Here is a 13,007-nt window from a genome sequence, read left to right on the forward strand (position 1 = left end):
TCTTGCAGCTCCTGTCGACTAGCAACCTTGTGATCAACAACATTATCTACGACACCGTAATGGAGCCAAAAGTTGTTTAATTATATTTTACCATTTGGTCAAGTGTCTCAAAGAGAGAGGAACAAAAATAATAAACCCTCATGTAGCCTACATGTGAACATCTCTCGTCTCCGAGACCCAGAGCTCCAGTCAGCTCACAGCGGGGTCTTTGAGTATGACTTGCCGGCCAGATATCTAGCTACTCCCACAGAGCTAGCTGGCGTCAGGCGGTTTATGGAGCTTCTACACTCCGAAAGCAAATTTGGAGCAACTTTTTAACCACGGTCAGAAATCTGGAGCAGGAAAAGTTAACCCTCTCCTTGATTTCATGTTGTGAATGGAGAAGGAGAACCAGGACACGAGTAGGGGGAAATGCAAGACTACACGTCAGGCTACGGCGTAGGCTACAGCGTAGGTTCGGTCTCTCCAGGTACCTACACTTTTTTTTATGTCTATTTGAAAAGTGCAAATAAAAAAGCCAAAAAACTACAAAATACAACACTTCTCAAATACACAAACAAACCCACATCAATCACCTTTCCAATGATATCAGGCACACCCCTGAGTGTCAAAGTATATGGGAGCTGTACCACTTTTAATTTGGGTATGACGTTTAGACCAAAAAGCATGAATTTCAAGTGTTTCTTCAGCCACTTCTTTCTACAACAGTCGAGAACCCTTTTGCAATTATGTAAGCAAATAATGTAATCTGAAAACTGCTGCCCTGATTAAAAAAAACAATACAACTGATCTCAGCAGGTATTGTGTCTGGAATGGAGTGGAATGGAAATTTCTAAGTGACCCCAAACTTTTGACCGGTAGTGTACGTACGTTGCCACGGTGTCGATTTAATGCAGCATAAATAAGCCATAATTCTAGTTTTTTTTTCTTCACAGGGCAACAAAGTATTTAAAGACAAGAAAAAGAAAAGAACAAATAACTTCCAGTTGCCGTCCTGTCACTCCTTCATGATGACTGGCTTGATAATAAGTGGCCCGTCGTTCTTCCCAGATTTATTAGTGCAGGGGCTGAAGAACGGGTAGATGCACTCGCTGAAAGTGTCATTGAAAGTGTAGATGTGGATTTTTGCATCAACGTTGTAGAAAGACACCTGTAGAACCAAGAAGACACCCGGGATTATTTGGAAAAAAAAACTTCACTTGGTTGAAGACAAAAGAAGCAAATAAATTGGATGTGTAAAATGTGTTTCCCTTGCTGTACCTGTCCTTTCTCATAGTCCACAAATATCCCAATCGTGTTTGGACGGAGGTTCAGATGGACGTCTGTGGAGGGTTCAGTGCGAAAAGCGTACTTTTTTCTGAGGAGAGGGATGAAGTGGAGGATAAGAGAAAGGAGAGGATAGTTAATTACTACAAAGGAAAAGGAAAGACAATAAATGAAAAGAAAAGCAAAAGAAATTTGAGTATATTCAATCACCGTCTGCTATATTTTATGTTATCTATTATATTTTATTATTACATTATACACCATACTTAATTTCAGAATTGTGCAAAAAGCAACACTTTTTAAACAATTTCATGGCAAGATTTATTTTGGAAAAACATAAATAATTTGAGAAAAGCTGGCACCAAAAAATGTTAGGATGCTGAAAGAGATTAAAGCCGCGTTGGCTGAGACGTGTCGATCAAACTGCATATGCTTTATTCTTTAAAAATTCAAAAAACGCAAACTCATTAACGGCAAACACATGCAAAAGCCATACAATAACAACAGAAGCGGCATCAGCGGATGTTGACAATGAAACGTGCCGATTATTATTGCCGGCGGACTATTATTTCCTACACATATGGAGGAGGAAAGTTTTTACCTTTGTTTGAGAAGTAGCCTATTGCAAGTGAAACGTTGTTTGCTAGCTAACTATGACTACTATTGCTATGTGATGTCACAAATAAGCAATGCTGTCCAATGTCTGCCATCTAATGATAGAAGCTAGCTATGCAGTAGTCTCGCTTTGCCAGACCTTCCTCCACAGCGCTGCGGAGGAGGGTCTGGCTAGTCTACACAGCATTCCGGGGTGGGAGAAGAAAAACATGCTCTGGTTTATTGGCATTTCTTTAAACCAATCACAATCGTCAGTTCAAAAGTTGTTTTAGTCGTGCCACGGATAACTCAGATTGGACAGATAGTCTAGCTAGCTGTCTGGATTTACCCTGCAAAGATCTGAAGAGAAGTTAACCATAGTCCTCAGAAATCCACCAGAGTTTTAACACAACATAACATAACACAAAGGTAGCGCTAGGTAACGGAAATCCGTCCGAAAAGAGGGAAGTGGTAGTTCGTGGATATAGACTAGCTACGCAGTAACATAAGCATTGCGTTATTTAGCTCGGCCAGTTTCATTGTCAACTTCCGTTGATGCTCACTTCCATTATGCTGTAGCTTTGGTGCTGAGCAGGTGACATACGTTAGGCTTTTGGAGCTTTTATTGGCTGAAAACCACCACTTGCTGCTTCTGCTTCTGCTGGTGCTGCTGGTGCTGCTGGAGACAAGGTTAATGACAGCAGAGGTCCAGGTCAGAAAAGATAAAAAGAAGCAACTAATTAACATCTCATTTGGGTAACTACCTGATGGCAAAACTCACTTGTCTCTCAGGCTGAGGAACCAGTATCCATTGCTTGGGGTAACTTCAACCTTCCCCTTCCTGTTGATTAATTGTCTGGCCACGCCCAGATCCCAGTCAGTCTTCCCGCCCACCTCCACCTGACCAAAGGAAGTAGGACATTTACGTACATACAATCAAACACTGAAGCATAGAAAAGGCTGGGAGGACATGCATGTAAATATTTGCTCATGTTCTGTTGATTTTAGATTTTATTATTTTACATTATTATTTTGTGATCAAAGGAGAGAGAGAGAGAGAGTGCCTCTTACCTCCCAGTAGTGTCTCCCAGACGAGATCGCCTCCCTCCCTATGACACAGACGACTCTGTTAAACCGCTCCGGATTGTCTGCAAGCATCTGGTGTTTATCTCCACACCTCACCTGCAGAAACACAGACAGTTATTGTAATAGCAAACTTCATAGGCACGACACATTTTCTTTATAATTTACAGTAAATGTATGTGTGTAATATACGTCTCCAATGCAAACATGGAAAGAAAAGGCAACGGTATGGAGAATTTTTCAAAACCAAAAATGGATAACATACCGAGATTTTAGTCCCAATTTATGGGCAATTTCAAGATTTTATAGAAATTTCTCGTGGGTTTGGCATTGCATTAAAAACGGAATGATTGCCCTTACTGGTGTGTGTTTGTCAGTGTGCATGGGTCCGTGTTGTGTGTCCCCCGTCTGTTTTGGACCTGAACTGGGTTGGTTTGTGGGTGGGTAGGGGACTTGTAGGGAAATGACATACTGTTTTCACTATACCTTGTTCACCACGACTTGGGCTGTGTCACCGGTTGTAAAAATTTAAACTTAAATTAAAAAAAGTTTATTTAAAATTTACAGTCTTTGTTCCTTCGAAAAAGCGAGCTCGCAAATGTAATGAACTGAATGAGTGATTATTTTTTGATATAATAATCTAACAGGTGTCTCACACTCTTCAGGTCCTCTGACAAAATCAGTCTGGGATGAGCGGTGTTGCTGTCCAGAGTCACATCCACTGTGTTGAAGAAAGAATTAAAAATGTATATCATTTTAGATTATTCTATATTTAATCATGTCTGCAAGTTGACTTTATGTGTCATTATTGTTCCATACCTGCATACTCCTGTATCTTCCTTATCCCTGCAGATAAACAGGACAAAATTATGTTATAGCTCCTGTATAATGCACTGTATAGCGTTATAACATTACTCGTTGAAGGTGGAATGCTCACTATACTATACTCACTTTATACTCATGTATAATTCTTTAAAGTAGGATGGATAGAGTCACTCACTGGTTTGTATTTGCAAGGTGGATGGCAAATATCATTCACTGGTTTACGTACTGTATGTTTAGCTTATTTAGGTGGAGTGGGAGTGGACACTTACTGGGCTGTGTTCGGACCGGGATGAGTTCCATTACTGAGTCAGGAAAACCTGGAGAGGAAAAGACACCAGTCTACTGTAAAACTCATACTAAGATCACCAGGGCAGTGTTTCAGTGCTTTATTATAATAGATCTATTGTGTCTGGCTCAGAGACTGTAAAAATAATCGACAAAGCTTCCGGGCATGAAAAGTGAAGCCAATGTTGAAGTGTCTTAAACCTGCATTTCATCTAATTTCCATCAGGGGGAGACTCCACTGACTCCCAAAACAAGTCTGTTTCTATAGAAGTCTATGAGAAAATGACTATATTTCTCATTTAATTTATTACCTCAGTAAACATTCTCGTAACGCGTCAATGGCCTCAATTGCTAGTTTCAAGTCTTTATCAATACAGCATGACGTTCATGTTTTAAATTATTGTCTCATTTATTTTAAAATAGACGATAAGCGGGGGATGCTTCAGGGGCTGTCAATCAGGACAGAGGCTTAGCAATGCTAACCATGGCACTGTGGACATTAAAATAGAACTTAGAACCTTTTTTGGGTGTTGTCCATGTTTTCATCTTAAACTTTGACCCTCTCACTGCGTGTTTTCACTTCTTCAAAGTTAATTGGAACATTTTGGTCTCCTAAAAATGTGATGTGAGTGATTTCTCAGTGTTCTGCCAACCAAGCTAGCTAGCTAGCACTAGCATTAGCTGGTAACTTAAGGGGAAGTTCGCAGATTGTCTGTACTGCTGTACATGCAGATGAACGGTGCCAGAGCCCGGAGGTCCGTGTTTAACCGCCGATAAATCTCCACTGGATGACTCGTGCCAAAAAGAGTTGAATTGGCAACTTCCCCCCTTTAGCGTTTAGCTTAGCCTGGCGCCATTGCAACCAACCATACATTTGGCCATGTCATCCTTTCCAGCTCCACCCTCTTGTCACAAAATTGTCACGTCCGGTTGCAAAAAGATAAGATGGTGAAGCCTGAATCGACAAACTCAAGGCTTCAAATCGGTCGTCCATAAACCCGTGGTGACATCACATATGCTACGTCTATTAATTTATTTACAGTCAATGCTGGCTCAAGGACTTAAAGAAGAAGGGTGTTTTTTCATAGAGTATAGACCATTCGTTGTAAAATTAATCTTTTGACTCTACTCTGGACAGCCATAAACAATACATTTTGGCCTCATCATCCTCCCCAGCTTCACCCTCTTGTCACGTTCGGCTGCAATAAAGATTCGCCAAACTCGAGGCTTCAAACCACTGGGTGACATCACGGATGCTACGTCCATTATCTTTACAGTCAATGGTCTAACACAAGGACTTGATTGGTGTGAATGGTGTTTTTTCATAAAGCATGGATCTTTAGCTCTTTTGACTCTACTCTGGACTGTGTTCATGTCTTTGTTGTTTTTCATCTTTGCTAAGAAGCCTTGTGTTTTGCATTTCACTGACCTGTTTCTGCAATCGTCTCCAGCTCTTCCTGAAAACTCTCCACCAGAGCTGCCAGCGACCTGTAGATGGTCCCTGTTCCCAGGTCAGAGTTCACCGACACATCAGACCAGTCTTTGGTCGGTGGAGGACTGGAGAGGTTGGGGAACGTCTGGAAAGTAGGTGGAAATAAATAAATTAAAAAGGATGTCAAATAACCCCCTCAGGGTTCCCACAATGTTTATGTCAGTTTCTCATCACATCAACCAACCTTGACACAGTGCATATAGTCATCTGATTGGGCGAGCTGGGCGAGAGCGCTTTCTCTCCGCCGTAGTTCTTCAACCTCCAGCTCCAGCTCTCGTATCATGGAGTCGGCCTGGTGCTCGGCCGCCCTCCGGCTCATTTCCATCACCTCCATCAGCTCTGCCTGGGAGTGCTGGATGGCAGACATAAGCTCTGACAACATGCAAACGCTGCCCACAGTCTCTTGCTCCACCGCCAACTGAGGAAAATAATGATACTGTAATGTAAAACTTGCAAGACACCTTTGTGTCACCATTTTTTTTTATATATATAATTAGCTACAATACCTCCAGTTCAGTCACTGACAGTCTGATCTCCTCGATCTTCCTGATTCTCTCTCCGATCATCTCCTGGATCTCCTGCTCCGACACACTCAGCTGGTCCTTCTGGGGAAATTACATAGACTTACAGTCATTTCTACAAGTACTATAGCTGTGAATGTGTCCGTGCCCGTCGTAACGCCCATCATGGACACTTTAACCCAAACCTAACCTTAACCACTGACCCAAAAAAAATCTGCTTTTTTTTTCCAATTGGGCAGACGGCTTTGGTCCCCAAATGGACAAGCTGTCCCCAATTAACTGGTCTTTAGAAGGAAATGTGTCCCCGAAGGTAGTCAGAAACACACACACACACACAATGGGACATTTTGAACACAGTTTAGCTTTGAGCAGTATACGTTCCGTGATTGAGGCTAAAAACCACTTTGCATCGGGTGGTTCTTTGCATCCACGTCATCCTTTCCTATCACAGTGTCCTCACCAAAAAAACAGCCGTATAGTTTGTCCGTGAAAGAAGCATATTATGGTATATATATATATATATAGGTGGTGAACCCTAGTGGCCGTAGTAATCTGCTAATCTGCTACAAAGTCTGCTAAGGGAGGAGGGCCGGGTGGTGGATGTGTCATACAGACACATGACTTTCACCGAAACATAACCAAGTAGTTTCGCTTGTTTGTGCTTCACTTCAAACATCATTCTGTTTTTCCCACCTTGGTTTCCATCCACTCGGTTTCAAGAGTCACTGTGTCATGATCCTGATGGTCCAAGGTCTCACATTCAGGACAGATACATTCTCGATCAGTTCTACAGTAAATCTGAAACCAGTGAGAGAGTGTTGCAGTGTTAAACCTTGAAACATGAAATATAATTTAATACAAAAAAAAAAACTGCACAGTTAGAGGACCCCTAAATCATAGACTATTCTTCTTGTTCCTCAGTAAGCACAAAGCACTATAGGAATCGGAAAGGCTGAAAATCAATGAGAGATATTGATTTTATAATTTAATAAAGTATTGTACCAATATTCCTCTGTGGTGGATCTCACAGATAGGGAGGCTCCGGCTGCTTGCAGCCCCAGTCACGGTGAACCTTCTCCGGCCGCTGGAGTGGGGGAACGTGGGAGGTGGCTCAGGAGATCCGGAGCAGTTTGTCAGGGCAGCAATTGGACTGGAGTTTGGCAACGAAGAAGCAAGTGAGGTTGTAACTGTTGATGCTGACGTCGGGATGAGCTTACCTTCCAAGGTAGAAGATACATGAATTTAATGAAAATTCAAGGAATTTAAAGCTGTAACCTTCTTATGTTATGGAGCTTCTTAAATACTCAGTCGGTCATTCAGTTCTTTCAATATCTCAACAAGTATTAAATGGATTGCCATTAAATTTTCCATAGAAATTCATAGTCCCCAGATAATCTATCATTATGACTTCAGGGCTCTTCTGACATTGCATCTAATGTTAAGCAACCACCATCTAAATTCATTGTGTCCAATACTTTGGTTTGTGATCAAACATTTGCAGAACTGGACAGTCATGTATCGTCTGCATAATGTGCAACTAATCCAAGACAATTTGACAAAAGACATTTGTCCACAGTTTTGGGAGAAAGATGCCTGAATTTTTATCATCTATTTGGATATATCATAGCTGTTTATTCAACATGGTTGTATAAATCTAAACAGATATTTTGACTTGGAATTATATATTTTGTAATAAAACTCAAATTCCAGTCTGTTTTCATGCAGCCAGCAGTGCAACACGACATGACTGATTGATATCTAAAATTTCTCTAAAAAACCCTAGGCTAGGCGAAACTCTTATTCACCTGTCTTATTTTGAGCGTCAGGTAGCATCAATGCTGTTTTTAGCTGATGTTGAGGCAGCTTCTTCTTTAATTCATACATGAAATTGACTGGCATGTCTCCGTTTCTTCCTCCTCTTCCTCCTCTCTTCTCAATCCGCACTCCTTCCCCTCCTGTCATGGGTCTGAACTGATTGGTGATCTCTCGCAGTGTCCTGTTGATCTGAAGCTCTGGTCGCTTCTGGAAGGTCTTCTTACACAGAGGACACAGGAAAACCTGGGAGAGGAAGGAGGGATGGGTGGGGAGGGGGGTGGGGGAGGGGACCAAATAAGATAATGAAATGGAAGTAAAACATGGAAGCCTTGGCAGATGAAAAGTGTAGAAAGTAAGTAAAAATGAATGGATCAATTGTTGAATTTTTAAACAACGTAGACAATATACTACCCCCGAGTTTGTCCTGCTCATGTATTAGTGTATTACTGAGGTAACCATCAGTTTTCTATAAAAGATAATTAACCGGCGGAAACAAACTTCATACATCGAGGATGACATCTATACGACATACTCACACACCTTACATCCGTCCCAGTATTTGCTGATGCAGGCCATGCAGAAGCTGTGGCCACACGGTGTGGAGGAAGGGTTGTTGAACACATCGAGGCAGATCGAGCACAGGAACTGCTCGTCTGACAGAAAGCTTCCATATAAGGACATCCTATGGTCAGCAAGAGAAAGTAATATAGAGTTAAATCAACACAAATCAGTCAGACAGAAGACAAAACAAAAGTAAGTTTGGGGGAGGGGTTTAATTAAAAAGGCTCTTCAAAGAAATTTGTAATTATTACTCTGATATTGCTTTCCCATCCCTTGCTTAAAGTGTCTGAAGATTAACAAGTGCCTCTTCCTTTGCTCCTTCACATCTGTTGGAAAGTTTCACCAGCAGTATGTGTGTTCGTTGTTTTTGGACAAGAGGAATCTTTTCAGCTCTAAGAACGTAATGTAGTTCCAAGAACCCCCCTTCTTATTGTGTCTGCACCACAAGAACTAGTAACGATCTGCTGTCACTTCAGTGTTTCTATTGGCAGTGGGAATGAAAACGTAAATAATACATTGAACGCATGGAGTTCTCGGGGGAGCTTGTAGCCAAGACATCACAAAGCAAAAACAAGCAAGCTTTGCTCATAACAATGCATCATCATCATCATTAATATGAATAATGTTAATAATAGCTGAATGAGACACTCCTGACTAAAAGCGTAACTCTCGCCAAAATGCAACCTTGTCTTTTTGTGAATATACCCGAGTCAAACTTTCGTTTAAAAGCATATTTAGGACGGAAGTGCCACTTTTAAGATTTACTGTATTCTCGTTTTTTGGTCAAATGGCCTTTTAAATGGGAGTGGTAGGGGCACTTTTATGCTAGCCTCAAAATATCTTTTTTTAAACACTAAGAAGGCTCGAAACAACATGAAACTTTGCTTGAAGTATCACCAGGAGCTCTACACCTTACCTACACCAGTCCACAAGGGATATACGAAATCTGTAGCTACTTGTTTTGATATCGACTCGTTTTGATTGCCGAGGTGGTAGCGACCGGAAACAACAAGAGCTACGGTGAGTTGTTCAAAACCTTTCTTTTTAGTAAACTCTGGGTACACAAACAACGTTGTCAATGCTTTCGTTAAGGTGTAGAGCCCCTGGTGATACTTCGAGCAAAGTTTCATGTTGTGTTGAGCCTTCTTAGTGCCCCTACCACTCCCATTCAAAAGGCCATTTGACCAAAAAACAAGAATATGGTAAATCTTAAAAGTGACGCTTCCGTCCTTAATATGCTTTTAAACAAAAGTTTGACTCGGGTACATTCACAAAAAGATCCCAGGTTGCCTTTTGGCCAGAGTTATGCTTTAATAAAGGAGAGGATGGTAACCAAAACATGAACTGTGATCTTCCAGGACAAATTTCTTGACTTAAGTATACATTCAAATATGCAAAACGACCATTACAAACTCTTACTTTTAATAATGCTCTCAAAAAAGTACTTTTTCAAAAAAGAATATACTTTCTTACTGATGGTTCCATGGGATAATGGAGATATAGGAATTCATTTTAATGAGGAACTTGATTTAGAGCTACAAAGGTCAGTCAATATTTTATTAATAATAATATAATAATAATATTTTTCAAGTACAAACTGCTTTTCCCTGTTAATTTAAATGTAAACTGAATATAGACTGTTGGACAAAACAAGACGTTAAAATAATTGTTGGTTGCAGCCCTACTTCACATATTCTCATTGAGAGACGCATGGCACAAGAGATCAGACTGGTTTCTGCACTGAAATCATCGCTTGTTTTTAAACATTTTCTAGATAAGCATTAAACATGACCTAATTAAGTAAAAGTTGATACCTTTCCGTGTTGGTAGGCCTGATTTTAAAATGGACCCCAAAAGCTCCAGATCCGATCTGTTGTTTCTTGATCTTACAGGTCGTACTGTATTTTGATCGCTCACAACCTGACTTATGAAGTTTTTGCTCCACAGGCTGTGACATGTGAAAGGCGTGCATGTGTTGTGAATTTACTCTTTCATGGAAGAAAAGTCCACGCCCACTCATTTGTCTCTCTGTGTGGCAGGTAAATGTGGCAGGACTGGTTAAGGTGGGCGAATGACACACAAACACAGAGTAGGCCAATGGTCACAACCTTTTACCTAGATGTAGATTTCTCTCTTACCTCAGGCAGGTTCAAATAGCTACGTGGGAGCGAGGTAACTAACTTTCTTTAGCAAAGAAAAGAATTTCACCGACCTGTGAGAATGTATCTGAGATTGTATCTGATGCGATAAACATGATTTCCCTGCAAGACATTGTGATTAGAATTAGCACAAAAGTAGTATTCAGGCTTAAACAAGCTGTCCCAGTGAGTCCCAGTGAGATTAAGAATCTCTTTTTCAAGGCAGCAACATAACTATAAAAAAAACACAAAGTTAAAGACAGAAAATACAAAGGGAGACACATTTAAAAGAAACAAACATTTCAAAAGAGAAATTTACAAGTTAGTTTCATCGTCAGGTCAATGAAAAACATTGACTTTTAGGGAATCCGCCTCTAATTCTTTCAATTTGGATTTAAAAGCATCTAACGTGATTAACTCATTGAGTTTACAGATGCAGAGAATATAAATATCGCAGCATTTGGAGTGACGAAAAAGCTTTCATTTGAATTTCACATTGATAATCTTGTGTGCCGACTCAGGCAAAAAGTTGGCTATATTCACAGAAATAAAAGCTTCTTTCCCATGTTTTGTAGGAAAAGGGTTATTGAGGCAGTTTTCATGTCGGTCCTGGATTATGGTGTTTTGACTTATAGACGTGCATCCTCTTCAACTCTTAGATCGTTGGACTCAGTCTATCACTCCGCCTTAAGATTTATAACCAATAATGTTGGTACACATTGTATTTTATATGACAGGTTTGGATGGTCTTCTCTCCAAGAAAAACATAATACTCACTGGTATCTCTTTATTTATAAGGCCTTTGTTAGAAAAATGGCGTCTTACCTTACAGAAGTACTTTGTCATTCAGAGGAACATCAGATTCGCTCTGCTGACTGGCTTTTACTTCATGTTCCAAGAGCTTGAACAAAATAAAAAATTTTCTTAAAAATCAACGCACTTGTGTTGGGCCTTTTGGACATTTTAGATATCTGGTTTTGGACTTCCAAACTTCTACTTGTAGTTGCTTTACATAGTTGAATTTCTTTTACATCCTGGTTGTCTTGATCTGGTAAGACAAGATGAACCCATTGACCTTAATCCCTGCATGTTCCTTTTTATAGAGACATAGACATTAATAATAATTGTTTCAATTTGCCTGAGAGAAAGAACTGGTCTTGTTTCTCTGCTCCACCCTGTTAATTATGTATTTTTAATTCTTGTGGTACCACAATGGGAAATTTATGACAATAATTCACATTCGGGTCTGTGTACAGTTTAGCAGTCTACGTGACTGAGGCTTGGTGATGGCATGAAGGATAAAATCAGTTCCTCTTATCACCGCAATCACGCCAGCTATGGGAACTTCTACCACCTGCATGTGCCTTTGTGTGATTTGTACTCATTGGCTTGTGTTTGTGTGTGTGTGTCTGTGTGTGTGTGTGTATGTTTGTTCTTTCTCCACGTGTGCACCTGTTTGAACCAGTGGCATGTACAGTAATTAATCACTTTTGTGTCATTCCTTTTCGACAAGTGCTGTGCGATTTCCAAGGAGAGATAAGCTGACTCTCAGACAGCATGTACCGAGACAGGATGCCAGAAACATCTTCATCAATCATTCCGATGATTAATCTGTAATGAAGTAATTACAACCTGTGGAACTTGCAACAAGATTTTCTGGGTAATGTTGACAAAATTGACCCTGCAAAGCAGTGTTGTAGTACTCGAGATCGGTCTTACTCGAGACCACTTTTTGAAGGTCTCATCTCGGAAACAACCGCATTTTTACTCTGCTTTGTCTAGGTCTCAGATAAAGAAGACTGGATTTTATTTAACAGCCTTTAGATTATTTTATCAAGGCATTTCACAACATACACTTATTGCAATAAAAGAGGTGAATGAAGAATTGTAATTAGTTTTCTGTGGATCTTTGAGGTCAATTTGAGGAGTGCCTATGGTTAGCATTATCCACATTTGATCGCGTTATGCAGTGTGGGACTCACACTAGTCGGGTCTTGACCTTGTCTCGGTCTCAATATGCTCTGGTCTTGGTCTCGGATCAGGTAGTTTTAACTGCAACACTGCTGTACGGAATGTAGCTGGTTGGTAGTGGGCGTTGACACGTCGGTGTTGTCACAGTCCTTTTTAGATCATTTAAATGCAGTATATGAACTAGCATAATTTCCTTCAGATTGTAAAGATTCAGATTATATGATAAATTCTAAATCGCTGAATAACTCAAGAAATTGGTGCGTTTTTCATACGCCATTGCAGATGGAGCTTCAGGTAAATTTACTTTACTATCTACTGATCAGCAGTACCATCAGCGCTCTCATCAATGTTCATCCATCACTGTCGCTTCCATTGTTTCACAAAAGGAGCTATTGCATCACAGCAGCCGACTGATGACTTTACCTGCAATTATTTGACGTTTGACCTACACACAAT

General features: G+C 40.4%; 1 protein-coding gene across 1 annotated transcript; it reads right to left on the minus strand.

Annotated features, from left to right (window-relative positions):
- Positions 1-997: 997 nt before the first annotated feature.
- Positions 998-12,178, minus strand: LOC114545358 (E3 ubiquitin-protein ligase TRIM39). Its single transcript, XM_028563631.1, has 14 exons — positions 12,144-12,178; positions 8,422-8,563; positions 7,949-8,124; positions 7,069-7,216; positions 6,052-6,150; positions 5,730-5,963; positions 5,483-5,630; positions 4,038-4,085; positions 3,763-3,789; positions 3,600-3,664; positions 2,932-3,042; positions 2,642-2,760; positions 1,261-1,357; positions 998-1,150 (listed from the first exon to the last, which is right to left on the minus strand). The coding sequence occupies exons 1-14, from the start codon at positions 12,176-12,178 to the stop codon at positions 998-1,000; spliced, it is 1,602 nt and encodes a 533-aa protein (XP_028419432.1).
- Between the last annotated feature and the right edge of the window lie 829 nt (positions 12,179-13,007).

Source organism: Perca flavescens, chromosome 19, assembly GCF_004354835.1.
Source record: "Perca flavescens isolate YP-PL-M2 chromosome 19, PFLA_1.0, whole genome shotgun sequence".
In the NCBI taxonomy this organism is placed as follows: domain Eukaryota; kingdom Metazoa; phylum Chordata; class Actinopteri; order Perciformes; family Percidae; genus Perca; species Perca flavescens.